The sequence below is a fragment of the Brassica oleracea genome, chromosome C7 (assembly GCF_000695525.1).
Source record: "Brassica oleracea var. oleracea cultivar TO1000 chromosome C7, BOL, whole genome shotgun sequence".
NCBI classification, from domain to species: Eukaryota; Viridiplantae; Streptophyta; class Magnoliopsida; order Brassicales; family Brassicaceae; genus Brassica; species Brassica oleracea.
In genome coordinates, this window is record NC_027754.1 from 3,658,704 (window position 1) to 3,675,887 (window position 17,184).

Genomic DNA, 17,184 nt, shown 5'->3' on the forward strand with positions numbered 1-17,184 from the left:
ACGTCATGGAGCATCTAGCTGTCCACCTCCCATATGAGGCATTGCTTCGTGGACCTGTACATTACGGAGGGATGTATCAGTATGAGCGAACCATGAAATATTTGAAGGGAAAAGCAAAGAACTTCGCCAAAGTTGAAGGTTCTATAATTGCTGAAAGTTTGATGGAAGAAGTTTCTCACTTTACATCGTACTACTTTGCGTCAAAAGTACGTACCCGGAGAAGAGCTCCAAGAAGATATGATGATGGCGGTGTTGCGCCGACATATGCAGTTGCTGGTGTTCCAGATATCTTTAGCCAGATTGGGTGACTCGGTGGGAAGTCAAAAGAGGTTTGGTGGTCGAGTGAACAACACGCTCATAGTGCACACACCTATATTCTACTCAATTGCGAGGATCCATTGATGCGTTATTTTGAAAGGTAACATATATGGACACTTCTAAACACATATAAGAATAAATTATATAATTGCTAATACGAAGAATGTTGATAGTGCATGTGTTTTATAAGAAATTAACATTTTTATCTTGTAGTGCTAATACGAAGAATGTTGATAGTGCATGTGTTTTATAAGAAATTAACATTTTTATCTTGTAGTGCTAATACGAAGAATGTTGATAGTGCATGTGTTTTATAAGAAATTAACATTTTTATCTTGTAGTGCTAATACGAAGAATGTTGATAGTGCATGTGTTTTATAAGAAATTAACATTTTTATCTTGTAGTGCTAATACGAAGAATGTTGATAGTGCATGTGTTTTATAAGAAATTAACATTTTTATCTTGTAGTGCTAATACGAAGAATGTTGATAGTGCATGTGTTTTATAAGAAATTAACATTTTTATCTTGTAGTGCTAATACGAAGAATGTTGATAGTGCATGTGTTTTATAAGAAATTAACATTTTTATCTTGTAGTGCTAATACGAAGAATGTTGATAGTGCATGTGTTTTATAAGAAATTAACATTTTTATCTTAAAAATGGTCTCAGTTGTAAATTAATAAATGAAATATACCACCAAAACATGTTGATAAAAAAAACATCATAAGTTAGACATTTTGAAAGAGTATTCACATAGTAACTAATCATAAACCTTTACTGCTTAGGTTAATAAAGTTGAAGTTTTTCGTTAAATACATTCAAATGTACTATGTGAGGTTACAATCACACCTCAAAGTGTAGCAAAAATTTGTGCGTGATTTGTAAAAAAATAACAAGATGTTAATAGTGCAAATCACAAGCTATTTCATTTTTTGTCTCCCGATATTATATTAAACACATGTGAAATGCGGTCATACATTCATAAGCCGGCAAAAAACACATTCTTTTCAAAGCCAAAAACCAACAAAGATCAAAATCTTTCCAAAGCCATTTTTTTTTATCTATTTATTATATTTTGAAAAGAACAGCACATAATCTAATCATATCATTTTATCTTAAAACATACTATTTAATTAAATAACATTGTTATGGGAAATGCAAGAAAGGTATTTTATTCAACCGTAACCGATGAAATTTTTTTGAAAAAACCTAGGGTATCTCGTCTCTATATAATGATACAAACTAATATTTCAAGAGAATGTGCAGATGTGTTTTAAAAAAAAAAAAAAAAAAAAAAAAAAAAAAAAGAGAATGTGCAGTTAATGGATGGACCATCTTTCTGGATGTTCAAATGAGGTCCAAATCATGGTCTCACAACCGCGTGGTCACACAGTTATAGTGTTTTTGAGTTGTTTTGAATCTGAATATCTCCAAAATTCGCCTAGACCACTTCTATGTACTTAATGTTCAATGTTTGGTGATTTTATTTTGTTACAATGTTAATTTTATAGATAAGAATATTGATATATGTGTGTGTACAGAGAGAATGTTGAGCAAAAAGCCTCGCAAAATACTTGATATAAGAACAGAGCATTAGCTAAACCAAGAGAAAATCAGCTAGCTATGAATTATGATGATCATGTACGAGAAAATGGTGATCCATGAGTTGAAAGCAAATGCTTCAACATGTAGCATAGCTTCTATTCAACTGAACATAAAAGTGAGGTGATACAAATTCTAATGGAGTTTTTGATGGTTCAGAAAAATTGAAGAAGAGAGCGATGACCCCTTGGTTATATACCTAAATAGATAAAATTATCTACTAATTTATACATTAACAGACTAAGCAAAAGTTTTGGATTTGTTTTTTACAGAAACCCCTTTTCTCTCTCCTCTATCCTCTCAAGTCGCAAGCAAACGTAAGGTCTTCATCTTCTCCGGCGTAGTTCGGCGCGTCTGCGCGCGTCCGGCCGCCGGAGGTTTCCCTCTCCTCTCCTCTGGTTTCGTCTTTGCTCTCCGGTCATTTCCCCTCTTCTATTTCTTTGTTCCGGTCTCTGGCTTGTCGCGTCTCCGTCGTTAGAGAATCACGCGCAAGGTTTCGTCGACAACAGTTAAGACTAGGCTTGATCTGGAGCTGGGACGCGGTGGCGTGCAGGGGTTCCTGATAGGGGAGTCGGCTTTTTACAGCTGAGAGAGAGGATCGTGTTTTACTTTTAGATCCTCTCTTGCTACCTCTCTGCTCGTGGTTGTGTGTTGGTGCGCTGTACGGCTAGGCTGCGGAGTCTCTGCTGCTTCTGTCTGGTGAGGCGTGTGGCTTCGTTGAGTGGAATCAGGAGCCCTTACGGGTCGTCGGGGTTCGTCTCCTTTTCGGCGGAGTCAAAGTCAGCTTCGGTGGTGGTTCCATCTCGGAGGCGAGTCGGGGTCGGGTATGCAGGCGGAGTTTAAGGCGGCAAGAGGCGTCCAGGCCTTGTCATGCTGTGGCGGTGTCTCTCTTGTGCTCAGCTACCATCCCAGTGCCGATGATTGGTCTTTGATTCATCATTGGTAGTGTAGCTGGCTGATTGTGTGCAGGTCGTTAGAGTCTTCTCGCATTGGTGTGTGGCATAGAGGTCAGGTCCTTTTATGTACAGATTCGGTGGCGGTAGTAGCAAGCACTTGCTTGGTTGGGAGGAGGTTTCAAACGCTGTGTGGTTTTGTGTACAAGCCTGGCTTTGGTGGCGATTGCAAGGCTCATGGTAAGTATCCGGAACTCTCTTCTATTTGTCGTGTGGAGCTTCAGAGATAGTGATGGTTACAAGTTCGGTGGAGTTTGTTGGGAGCTAGCTACTCCAGAGACGACACGAGGAGTCCCGGCATCCGAGGCAACAAGAAGAACTTCACCTTCTAGTGATTCTAGTCGATGGTTGAGAACGGTAACCGATTCTGAAGAATTTCGAGGACGAGCTAGCGGAATGTGCCGGGTTTAGTGGGCGGGCGAAGCTAGTTTTTCTGTTAGATTAACTTTGGAAATTTTGTTCAAAACCTGCTTGTAACCGGATCTAAACAAAAAACAAAAAAAACAAAAAAAAAATCCATTAACAAGTAATATAAACTTATTGCATCCATACATAGAGTTTGTAATCATTAGCTTTGTGATTTTAATGTTTTGTAAAACCAATCCATCTTTAAAAAAAAAGATTGGTCTAGTATAAATTTGATTAGTTTGACTATCGTTTGTGGGCTTTGTTTTTAGAAATATCACTAGACCATGATCCGCCCGCGCGGAGCGTTCATTTTTGGTTTGAAATGTTTTTTTTACGTCAAAAAGCCATTCTATTACTCAAACTTGAGGTGGTCTGGATAACCAGACCGGGATAGAACAACCAATAAAAAGTAACTCCTTATGGAAGGATCTAGCAGTCTTAGCTAAAAAATCTGAAGTCTGATTGCACGCTCGTGGAACATAAATGATGTTGAAATCCGGAAAGCAAATTTGAAGCGTCTCAATCCTTTCCAACTCCATCGCAAAGCTTGGCCAAGCATGAGGTTCTTTTATCATTGCAATCAGCTCCTTGCAATCTGTCCCAAAGCTCTGGCATGTTAAATGTTTAAGCATGTTCTCCATTGCCCACCGCAATGCTTCTACTTACGAATGCAAAGCTGATTCGCGCCGAGTGAAGTTCCTTGCCCCCATAAGTTGAATGTTCCCACCACTGTCCATCCAAGCCCATCCCCATCCACTAAAATGAACAGAAACTGTCCAAGATCCATCTAACAAACAAATATTATTCAAGTTTATGACTTGAGATTCCTCAGCATTGATGTCTTGGACCACTGGTTGTACCACCTTGTTCGCTTCAAACCATGCTTGACATTCGCTTTCTGCATATCGTACTGGTTCCAAATGATCTCAGTGTATCCCCTGAAAAGTTTTTCATCCGCTTTCTGCATATCGGTTTGAAATGTTATAATATTTATTATAGGTTATTTAATTGTTATATTAAATATCTTATATTATATGGTTATATAAAAAATTTAAATGATGAATTACATTAGTGTAATACATAATAATGTCCGGTTTAGAAATGCTTCTCACACACTCATACCAAAAAAGTTACGTACATAGGAAGGAAATGCACCATTAAAAAACATGAGTTGGATAAATTATTAAAATGTAATACATAGTATACATAATGTCCGTTTTATTAATGGACATGACCCATTAAAATGTTGTTAAAAAACGTAATGGGCTTTGCTAATGAACCTCGCGCGAAATGAATTGGATAAATTAGCAAAATCTATTTAACTAAAACCAGTTTCAGGGAAACGTAAATAATAAGAAAAAGCCAGGGTTATTTCTCATTTGTACTTCACTTTTAATAGGATAGATAGATGTTTCTATCGACTTTAGTCATGTATCAATCTGATTAATCCAACATTATATATCCAACATTATATATCCATTTATTGGTGCCATGTTGAAGGACAAAAATTGTGGTAAATTTTTTCTTCCTCGAAATTTATATCAGTTATGTTGATATTTTAGTCAAATTATTGAAAGGTGGATTCCATTTTTTTCTCTAAATTCTTCATGGATAAATGAATTTATAAAAAAAAATTCCCTCTGCAATTTTGATAACGAATAAAATGAACCAAAATTCATATTTTTTTTATTTTTTCAATTCCTCAAATAAATTTTTCTTTTTCATTTTGTTCATTTTTTCAATTTTTTTTAGTAGTCACCAATTGAAGCCTTATTGTTTTTGTTGAAAAATATTTTCTCTGTTTTATAAACAGTATTTTTTATACTTTTCCTTAATATGATTTATACCTAATTGAGTTTAATAATAATTGCAAAATGCATTTATCTTATAAATGATTTTACTTCTCAAACACTATTAATTAAATAGATGTAATTATTAAAGACATTAATACATTTGATTCATTTTATTAATTTCTGTGAAAATTGTTAAAATGATATTTTTTTTATGAAATGGAGGGAGTATTAGTCTAATCTATTAGTGTTAAGAAAAGAAGATCTTATAGTCAAGCATCCAACCCAAATACCATAAGTATTAAGGTCTTTTTCATCGTTTATTTTCCTAATAAGCTCCTCTCATCAACTTGAAAGGGCAAAAAGAAAAGAAAAAAATCAAAATAAAAAAAAACATAGACACACAAGAAGGGATAAATAACCTCTAAATGTAGTGTTCATAAGGACAAGCCCACATGGTGTGGGTTATGTCACTTAGACCCCACAGCTTCACCTCTCACCTTCTTTGCTCCCAACCTTTACTTTTATCAACTTATGTCCCAATCTTCCTTAGATACCGAATCTTTACTACTATTTTATGCAAATAGTTCTTGTGCCTTTTTAATTTTATTTTCCTCTTAGTCATAGTCGAGTGTCTCTAAACGCTGGACCCGATTTATCAACTAACTCTAAAACCTGTTTAACTCTCAACGTTCATGAAAGATAATGACAGTATTTTTTTATACTCTTTTCCATTTCATAATCGTTTTAAAATGTATGGTGACATGTTATATTGGTAAGGGGGTATTTATGTATAGCAATAAGATGTAACAAAGAAGTAAGTAAAAATAAACATTTTAAAAGGAAAAATAGAAAACATAAACCAGTAGGGGACCTATGTGTGTGGGTCAATGTTGCTTTCTATTTAAAGCTAAGCAGAATGATATCAATGGATTAGTTTCTCCAACCTCTTTCATCTCTTCTAAGCAACCTACCCAAACAACATTACATAAACCTAAATCTCTCCTCATACATTTATAGCAAATCATCTCTTGCTTTAAGCACACACTCAGACACACAAAATCAGAGCGTTTCTCCCCGTCCTCTATTCTGTTTGTACTTTTGGTCTCACTTTAAAGATCAAATCCGTAAATTCAAGTTGAGAGATTTTTTGCAGAGAACGATATGTTGGAATGTCTTGTCTCTCTAGAAAGCATGTCCTTGAGCTCCATGGATGTGTCTGTACTTGAAAGGCTTAAATGGCTGCAACAACAACAACAACAAGTTCTGAGCACTACTAATGCTTCACCTGAACTTCTTCAGTTCCATGGAACCAACAATGATGAGTTGTTGCAGAATACCTTCAGCCATTTTCAAATGCTTGGATCTGGTTTTGGACCAAACTATAGCATGGGTTTTGGTCCTTCACATGAAGCTATGGATGGCTGCATTTCAAGAACAAATAGCTGCCAGATGGATCAAGCCGATACAGTGGGGGTAATGTTGAACAACAGTGAAGAAAACATAACTATTATCTTGAAAAACAAGAGAAAATCAGAGGTTTGTTAGATCAAATTTTGGTTTAAAAGTATGTTTTGAAACATGGGTTTGATGTTTCTAATATAATTATGTCTCAGGTTAAGACAAGGGAAGAGGAAAAGACAGAGAAGAAGATCAAAGTAGAGGCTGAGACAGAGTCAAACATGAAAGTAAAATCAAACTTGAGTAACACGGAAGCATCTTCAGAAACTTCAAAGCAGAAATCAAAGGCAGCTTCAGAGACCCAGAAATTGGATTATATCCACGTGAGAGCTCGTCGAGGCCAAGCAACAGACAGACACAGTTTAGCAGAAAGGGTAAAAAAAATGTTTCGACCAATTTTCTTGTGCTACAAGTCAAAAGATAATTCTAGGGTTTTAATTGGATGTTTCCTTTGGCAGGCAAGAAGAGAAAAGATCAGCAAGAAGATGAAGTATCTGCAAGATCTTGTCCCTGGATGCAACAAAGTCACTGGAAGAGCTGGTATGCTTGATGAGATCATTAATTATGTTCAATCTCTCCAGAGGCAAGTTGAGGTAAGTAATGAAACCATAATTCTCTGTTTCACCATTAACCAAATTTAGAAGTCTAAATCTTCTAAGTGACAAACTTTTGCAGTTCTTGTCGATGAAACTGGCTGTCCTAAACCCAGAACTCGAGCTTGCTATGGAGGACTTATCTGTAAAACAGGTGAAGCCAGTCTCTAGACCCTCAAGATCAAACTGTTAATATTCAAGAACTTATGATAATAAGCTTTTTCATTTGTTATGAAATTTCAGTTTCAGGCGTACTTTACAAATCTTCCTGTAGTAGTTGCTTCAAAGCCATCACTAATGGTTGATGCGCCATTGTTTCCGCTGGATCAGCAAGGATCTCTAGATTTATCAGTGATAAACCCGAACCAAGCAACAACTATTGAAGCTGTAAAAACATTTATCAATCTGAAAACTTCTCTGAGTTCTTGTTACTTGTCTGAGAAGTAACCTGTCTCTTTTATCTCTTTGTTTCAGCCATCTGCAAGCTGGGATACTCAGTCACAGAGTCTCTACAACACATCTAGCCTCGGATTTCAGTACTAAGAAAATATTCGTTGAAGCAATGAAGTTGACATCATCAGGATAAAAGTGACAACTCCGTGTTCATGGAATATTTTCAGCTTTTGCATTATCTTTTGATCCTTGTTTTCTGATATTTAAACCAGAAGAACTGGAGACAGCAATTTAATGGTCTTGTCACCATCAATCTTTGTGTAAATCTTGGTTTATAAGATAATATATATAGAGAGAGAGGAAGAGAGTAAATAAACACTATGTTTTACAGGACTTATAGATAGATATGTGTAGTAGAAGAAAGAGACAACTCTTGTGGCGACTACAATTCCTTGTTGGATATATAATAATATTGAAGCATATTATTGATCTTTTTCTTATTTCTTTTTCTGCAACTTGTAAAATCCCTATCTTTCTAAGATAGCATTGTCAACTAAATGTAGTCATTTGTCAATTAGGCGGCCTTCTAGTCCATTGCTATCAGAATTCATTATAAGGTCACCGTGAGTTATTGAGATCGTCAAAAATAATTGGATCCTCGAATATACAGTGTCTAAGCGGCCAGTTTTTTTTTTTTTTTTTCTTTTGCATTACCATTTTATTGATATTCAAACAAGTTCACAAAATCATTACAGAATTGTCAAAGACAAACTATTACATAAGCATAAATGTGAATCATCTCTTAGGGACTAGCAAAACTGTAACCACTTGTAACAATGACAAAACGAGCAAAATCGGAGATTAACTGATAACTAGCATTAAACACCAGTAAATCAATTGTCATTTGTAAGCCCGTTAAAAGGCATCTCTTTCTACTCAAAATTGCTTAGTGCCTGAGCTTTAATTATCACAGCATATTATCATGACATGTAATTTAATGTTTTAACCATCTGAATTAAACCCCCCATATTGTATGTTAGTGATCAAAAGCAATATCAATGGATATACGAATGATATAATATTGATTTTTAAAATTTCTAAAAAGTGACATAGTCGGTCTCCTTGCTGATAAGACTTGCGGGTTCGGTTTATTCGGGTAGTTTGGGTTGTTCAGCTCAAAATTTGGCTAGTTATGGTCTTCCAAAATTAGGTTAGTTTGGTTAAATTTTCAGTTTAAAATTGAATGAAATTCAAAAAGTTGGTTATTTCGGTTATTTTGGTTCAAAATTTAGTTAGTTTGGTTCGATTTTTCGGTTATTTCGATTCGGATTGTGGTTAGTTCGTTTAGTTTGGTTCGGAATTTTGGTTAAAATTGGTATTGTTTTGAAATTATTATTATTTTTTAGAAAACCGAACTAACCGATTACCAAACCGAAAACTATTTTTTTTTTGTTTACCAAACCGAACCGAACTTTCGAACCAAACTAACTGAAAACATTTTTCGGTTTGGTTCAGTTAAAAATTCCAGCCCTAAATGATATACTTACATATTTAGCTTACCACCAATTAATTTTCTAGCTACCTTTTCTTAATTCTTCATGCATTTAAATACATAAACAGATCACAACTACTTTTTCGTGCATATCGGCGTTAGATTTGTTGGCTTGATAACTTTCAGCTTACTAATTTGTTTTCCAACTTTATCAATGTACTATAAATCTATTATTAGTATACTACTATAAACTATAGTGATATGTATAATTTTACTGATGCTGACCATAAATATTATCAAAATATGTTTTTCTAAAAGTAGCTTTCAAGCTAACAAGTGGGTCAATGTTCTTTTCTCATATTATTTTTCCAACCAATGATCTAATCTATGAACTGTCTGATTTTGACAGGATCTGTTAGATATTATCCATAACCAAATATGAAATTTGACGAATGAGAGTAGTTAAGAGATTTTGAGAGGATCGAAGGATGATGAATGAGAACCACAAAGAGTGGGCATCATTGTGGTTACAGTCTTACAGAGATTTCTAACCAAAGTGGATCTTCTTTTGTCTTTCGGTTCCTATGAGATTTTTTTTTATCTTTCTACTTTGTCAATTATTGGAAATTATTTATATATTATTTGAAACTCCAGAAATGATATAGATGAGGTCTTATTATCACAAGAATTAAAAGTATTTTTTCTTTGCTTTTTGAAATACATGAAATTTCATTTATTCATTTCTAGTAAAGTACTTATAACTGTATACAATCTTTTTTTTTGTAAAAATTTACAACATATATCTATTTATTATTTATATTATATTAGTATTGACAGAGAATTTTTTTTTTTTTTGGTAAAACCGGGAATTTTTGTGATTACAAAAGACCAAATTTCAGATATATTTAACTAAAACTACATGTATAATATAACTTTGATTTAATAGAGGGAGATGAATATGAATAAACAAACCAATAACACACATTTATCATTGATTAACCACAAACATATAAAATTAAGTTAGATTTGTTATACAAATTCCATTGATCTTAAAATGTTAATTATCTCGCTGAACACAAATATTAGTTAGAAGTTTTTTCCTTCGTTAAGTTTTGAGTGTTTTTTTCTCTCAGTTCTTAACCTGCAACATGTCTTTGTCTTATAACATTCAGTATTCCAATTGCAAACAATTTTGTTTTGACTAATCTAATTAAACAGTAAAAACAACATGCAACAGGGAGACACCTTTTACGAAGCAAATCAAGAGAAAATATCATTACATAACTATGGAAAATAATTAGTTTGAGAATATGTGGTATTTACTATTTACTACTTTAATGTATGCTACTACTATACCTTTAAAACTAGGTAATAATCTCCGCCTTGCGCGCAATGTAATTATTAGTTTCATTTTTTTAATAAAAAGACATTAAATCTGTTTCATCTGGATATTGGTTCGGTTTTAAGTTATTTTTTTGTTTTTAATCTTCTAAAATATAACTATTATTTTTAATTGATATTCATTTTAGTTTATTTTGTTAAAATGTTTGATTTTTTGGTTTTTTTCCGGTAAAAACCAAAAATTAATATTATTTGTTTATTTTCATGTTATAAATATAGATAGTCGTCATGTCGAACCAATAGTTTCATATTATAGTTTCTAAACAGATAATAGTTTAAGAAAAATAAAAGAAAATTATTAAAACAAATCATTTCACTACAATTTGGTCGGTAGTGAAAGAAGCATTAAGAAAAAATATTTCAACTTTCAAAAAAATTAGATACTTCAGTTGTGGTGAATATTTAGTTACAAAGTGCTCACATCAAGGTGCACATGTATGTGTATGTAAAAAATATATAAAAATAGTTGACAAATATATTGTTAATTAATATCAAATGACATTTTTGTTCAAAATAATACATAAAAGATAAAATTAAAATTAATTTAAAATAAAAAAAGGCCTTGACATTAGTCATTTTTTTCATATAAAGAAAATAAATCTGTATCCGTAAATAGGGGTGGGCACAGATCGAATATCTGAATATTTGGAAGCATTCGTTAGATTCGATCTTTTGCCACCTAGATATTCAGTGACTCGAATATCAAAATGTTTTAGAATTTAAAGAATATCCGATTTGATCCATTAATAAAATAAAATTTTAAAATAATTGAAAAAATTAATAATAACATTTTATTACAAAATTAAAACACTATTTTACTTTTTAAATTCTAGTACCTAATATAATAAATTTAATTCATAAAAATATTGTAAAACTGTTATAAAGTATAATATATATAACGTATATATAATTATTTACATATATGTATATATATGCATATAACTGATCGAATTAGATATATGTTCCTAAAAATATTAGTATTTGTGATTTGCTTATTTATTAGATATTGTATTTTAGTATTTGATTTGTTTCGTAGAGTTACGGATATCCATATTTTTTTGGTTCCAATCAAAATGGATAACGAATCGAATAAAAATTTATGAATATTTTGCTCAACTTTATCCGTAAACAATAAAAATTATATATATATATAGTTTGGCTTTTGATTCGTTATCTATTTTTATTCGAACCAAAAAATCAGAGTTTTATTGGAACAATGTATGTGAGTTTTATATTAAAAAAGCACAAAGTACATAGTGTGAACACATTTATGAATATAGTGTGAACGCGTAAACATACTTATTATCAAATCATTGTGAAGCTGTCACATATCTATTATAGTGTAAATGCATTTATTACAATGTTTCTATTTTAATATACAAGGGATATATGTGATTTACGCGTAAACATACTTATTATCAAATCATTGTGAAGCTGCCACGTGTCTATTATAGTGTGAACGCATTTATTATAATGCTTCTCTTTTAATATACAATGGATATATGTGATATAAATGACAAAATCACATACTACATTACTAAAACATCAAAATTACTTCCATTTAATTTTGTCTTAAAATTTGATCCACTTTTCCTATTCTATTCTCAAACAATTGATAGTTTTGTTGTCATATGTAGTTTTTGTCAAAATTTAAAGATATAGTAATAGGAGAAATCCCCCTGCATGCGGAGTTATCCTTCTTTTTATAGGCAATGGAGTATTATCTGCATCTGGAAATCATGTCAATGAATTTTGAATCGGATTGTCTCTAGTTGGTAAATTTGATCAATGATGATGAAGAATGACCATCTCTGATCTCGAAATGGAATGAATTTGTTCATTGACGCTCCTCTGTTACTGTTTTTTTCTTTCTATCTTATATTGCTCGCAACTCAAATGTAAGGAATAACCTCCTTGTAAAAGGTGCTCGTGAATTTAAAATTTTCCATGTAAACCCTCTGACTCCGGTATGGTTGGCTCCCAAGGCTGACTTGTTTGAATCAATATAATAAAACATGGAGTTTGCTGTAAAAAAGTAATAGGAGAAATAAAAGATTATGAAAAATGAAGGATCATGGGTATTTTACCTGTTTTAAGAAACGTCAATAAATTTTTTTAATCAATATTATGTTTTAATTGTTTAAAAAACAATTATTAACGTATGATGTGACAGAATTTGGGCTTGTGTTTTAGAATATAAGGGATTAACAATGAGATCCAAGACACGCCAATATTACATTTTAGAAACAGCAGAGGAGAGGTGGTGTTACATAGTAGAAGAGCTTTCAGTTGGATTAGCTCATCTGTGGAGGCGAAATTTATTGGAATTGTGTGGGCAGTAGAGAGTATTGGGTCTCATCAGATGGAGAAGGTGATCTTTGCATCGGAGATGGTAGGTGCAGTGAAAAGACCGAGAGCCTGGCCATCCTTTAGAGCTTATGGGTCCGAGATTCGAGAAGCTCTGCGTAGATGCAAGGATTGGGAGATGTCGGCTGTATCCAGAGTGGCAAATAAATGCGCTTTTCTGATTGCAAAAAGCGTAACATCAGAGCAAAGAGTCCAGTCTTATGTCGCATCGGGTGCCCCAAACTGGTTAAGGGACATGATTGAAGAAGAAAGGTGTGCTCCATGATTTAGTGGCTCAGCGTTTTAAGAGTACATCAAGACGTAATGTTTTTTCTGTGTCCAAGGCACAAGTAAGCCATGTGCTGTTTTGGGTTCTGGTTTGTCTTAAGTTCTTGTTTTTGGTTCCGTACGTTCAGAAACCTAAGTTTTAATATATAGCATGAAATTTCCAGTGAAAGAAAAAAACAATGAGATCCAAAATTGAATAAGTTTATCAATTCTACACTTTGACACTGTTAGATTTTTTTTTTTTTGACGTCGAACGGCCATTCTATTACTCAAACTTGAGGTGGTCTGGGTAATCAGACCGGAATACAACAACCAATGAAAATTAACTCCCTACGAAAGGTCCTGGCAGTCTTAGCTAAAAAAACCGAAAACTGATTGCGCACTTGTGGCACATGGGTGATTTTGAAGTCCGGGAAACAAATCTGCAGCGTTCTCCAATTCTGTCGCGAAGCTTGGCCACTTCTGGGGTTCCTTTACCATTGCAATCAGCTTCTTGCAGTCTGTTCCAAAGCTTTGGTATGGCGAGTGTTTAAGCATATTCTCCATCGCCCAGCGTAGTGCTTCCACCTCCGAATGTAATGCTGATTCACATCGAGTGAAATTCCGTGTTCCCATAAGTTGTATGTTCTCCCCACTATCCATCCAGACCCATCCACATCCACTAAAGCGATCAGAAGCTGTCCAAGATCCATCCAGTAGGCAAATATTACCCAAGCTTAAGACTTGGCTTTCTTCACTATTGTTGGCATGTACTACTGGTGGTATCATCTCATTTGCACTAAACCAGGCTTGACATTCACTTTCTGCATATCGAACTAGTTCTAAAGGGTCTCTGTCTATTCCCCTGAAAAGTTTATCATTGCGAGCCTTCCAAATATACCATATTATCCAGGGATAAGGATCCCTGTCTTGGTCTGGTTCTATGATATTATTCTTCCTCCAGAATAGATAGTCCATGTTTGTGTAGACGCTTGACACCGGAAATTCCTACTGGAAATGAACCTGGGCTTGTAGGAGTTGCCGATAAGGACCATACTTGCAGGGCTGGAGGGCATTCGAATATAGCATGAGTTACAGATTCCTCTGTTTCCCCACACCTTGGACAATAATTGTCGCACCTCATATTCCTCCTTACTAGATTCCTCGTTACTGCAACCTGACTCGTTATCAATTGCCAAATAAGATGGCACATCTTCCTTGGCGCTTCCAACTTCCAAGCAAAGGCTTGAAGTTTAGTTATACTTGATTCCAGTATTTCCTTTTCCTCTTCTGGCTTCAACAGATTTTGAGCAACCCAGTATCCAGATTTAACTGTGTATTGACCATTCCTCGTGTAGTTCCAACAGAAAGTATCACGGCGATGAGTAGAGCTTATGGCCATACTGCGAATGAGTGGTATGTCATCAGGATGGACATAGTCCTCTAATATTCCTACGTCCCATTCCTTCAATTCCTGATTAATGAGGTCACTAACTCTCATATTCGGGTGCATCACAGGTGCTACAGGTGCTACAGGTGTAGCTGGTCTAGCAGGTGTCGTTGGAATCCACGGATCCTCCCACACCTTGACTTCATAGCCAGAATGAATCTTCTGTCTGATCCCCAGAAGTAGAAGCTTCCTTGCGGCGAAGATGCTTGTCCACACATATGATGGACTACTTGCAGAGACCGCTCTTAATGGCGAGGTCATCCTATAATATCTGCCCTTCAAGACTCGGGCAACAAGTGAATCAGGGTACTGGACCATTCTCCATAATTTCTTTGCCAGTAATGCTAAATTGAACTCATGAATTAAACGTAAGCCAATTCCACCCTCATCTTTTGGTAGGCAAACCTTCTCCCATTTCGCCCAGTGTATTCCTCTTTTTGGTGGATTCAAACTCCACCAAAATTGTGCAATGGCACTAGCGAGGTTTTCACATATCTCCAATGGGAGCAGAAACGTCGACATAACGTATGTCGGAAGAGCGAGTAAAATGGATTTGATCATTACCTCCTTTCCCCCTTTTGAGAGCCATCTACCAGTCCACCCATTCACTCTATGCATTAGGTTATCCTTTAGAAATGCAAAGAGTTTGCATTTGGATCCACTAATATCCTCTGGGATTCCCAAGTACTTCCCCATCCCACCATCATTATGTATTCCAAGTACATCTTTAATCTCTTGCCTAGTAGCTGCATTAATCCTCTTACCAAAGAGTAAGGAAGATTTGTCGAAGTTAATGCATTGGCCAGATGCTTTACCATATGTCATGACTACTTTCATTACTTCTTCACATTCACGGGGTTCCGCCTTACAGAAGAAAATACTATCATCAGCAAAAAGAAGGTGGGATACCGAAGGACATGTGCGTGTGACACGCATCCCCATTATCTTTCCTTGGTTCTCTGCATGATTGAGAAGGCTAACGAGCGCTTTCGTGCATATAATAAAAATGAAAGGAGACAAAGGATCTCTTTGGTGTAGGCCTCTACCTGGAACAATATTTCCTCTTGGCTGCCCATTCATAAGAACTTTATATTTTACCGACGTAATGCACCTCATAATCCAGGTGATCCATGTTTCGAAGAATCCCATCTTTCGCATCACAGCTTCAATAAACGACCATTCCATCCTATCATATGCTTTACTCATATCTGTCTTGATGGCGATCCTTTTATTACGTCCACTTGGTTTAGTTCGCAGGGCATGAAACATTTCTTGAGCAATCATGATATTATCTGATATCTGTCTTCCAGCAACAAAAGCTGACTGGGTTTCTGATATCAACCCTGGCAAGACTTTCTTTAGTCTCTGGCATAAGACCTTAGAGACGATCTTGTAGCTGACATTGCATAAGCTTATGGGTCTGAATTGAGCCATATCATTAGGCTTAGTTGTCTTTGGGATAAAACAGATATTTGTATCATTCAGACCATTGGCTATATTCCCTTCAAAGAGGAATTTATTAACCATAACAGTTAAATCCTCCTTGACTATATCCCATAACTTCTGGTAAAAAAGTGCAGTCATCCCGTCTGGTCCCGGCGTCTTATCTGGATACATGGCAAAGAGAGCTAATTTGACTTCCCATTCGGAAACAGGAGCCGTGAGGCTGTCATTCATAGATCCCGTAATCGTCGTAGGAACTTCAGATAGCGCCTCTTCAATGTCTTCTGGAATAGAAGACTCTAAGTTTTGCCGAAAATAGCTAGTAGCAATGGCTACCAGGCCTTCCTCGTCCTCAACTATGTTACCATTTGCATTCAGTAGCTGCATGATTTTGTTCCTTGCTCTCCTTTTCTTCGTTAGGGCATGGAAGAATTTTGTATTTTTATCTCCCTCTCTCAGTCAAAAACACTCTACTCTTCTGTTTCCAGAACATTTCTTCTGCTTTAAGAGCATCACAGAGTTCTTTCAACGCTCCTGCAATTTCCTCAGTCGTCGCATTATCGTCAGCGTATAAACCCTCAACTTTCTCCTTGAGCTCCTCCACTAGCTTTGCCGAATTAATATTGTGTTGTTTCCTCCATTCACTCAAGGCTTTTCGGCAGCTGGAGATATGTTCCATTATATTCGCATTGGGGGGAAGATCAGGAGATTTCCATCCCTCCAGAATGACTTGCCTTAGTTCCTCATTGTTTAACCATCTTTTGTCAAATTTGAATTTTTTTGATCTTCTCGTCGGCTTTATGAGTATGTCTGCAAGAATCGGACGATGGTCTGATCCCCATAACCTCAAATACTTCACAGTCGAGTGAGGAAACTTCTCGTGCCAATCTGCATTTCCAACCGCTCTGTCTAAACGACATCGAACGGTTGTTCCTCCTGCTCTCTTCCCTACCGAAGAGAGCATGTCCCCCGCGAAAGGAAACTGTAGCATCCCACAGTCATTAAGCATCTACTTAAAAGGGAGGAATGAACTATCAGGACGTTGTCTCCCTCCTGCTTTCTCATTATGACATGTGATTTCATTAAAATCTCCTATCATGAACCAAGGCCCATTTCTTGTTGTTGAGAAACGCGTAAGACGTTCCCAAACTTGATCTCGTCTCTCTAATACAGGGTCCCCATAAACAAACGTCATATAGACTTTTATTTCATCAATGACTGCCTCAATGTCAATCATACGGTTATTTGAAAATAAAACATTAACT

The 17,184-nt window shown here is 35.3% G+C and overlaps 1 protein-coding gene across 1 annotated transcript; it reads left to right on the plus strand.

The window, feature by feature from the left end:
- Positions 1-6,008: 6,008 nt before the first annotated feature.
- LOC106301380 (transcription factor HBI1-like) lies at positions 6,009-8,011 on the plus strand. The gene is made up of 6 exons (XM_013737760.1): positions 6,009-6,612; positions 6,690-6,908; positions 6,993-7,127; positions 7,210-7,281; positions 7,371-7,514; positions 7,602-8,011. Exons 1-6 carry the CDS (start codon positions 6,238-6,240, stop codon positions 7,668-7,670), a joined length of 1,014 nt encoding a protein of 337 aa, XP_013593214.1. The 5' UTR covers positions 6,009-6,237; the 3' UTR covers positions 7,671-8,011.
- Positions 8,012-17,184: the final 9,173 nt, after the last annotated feature.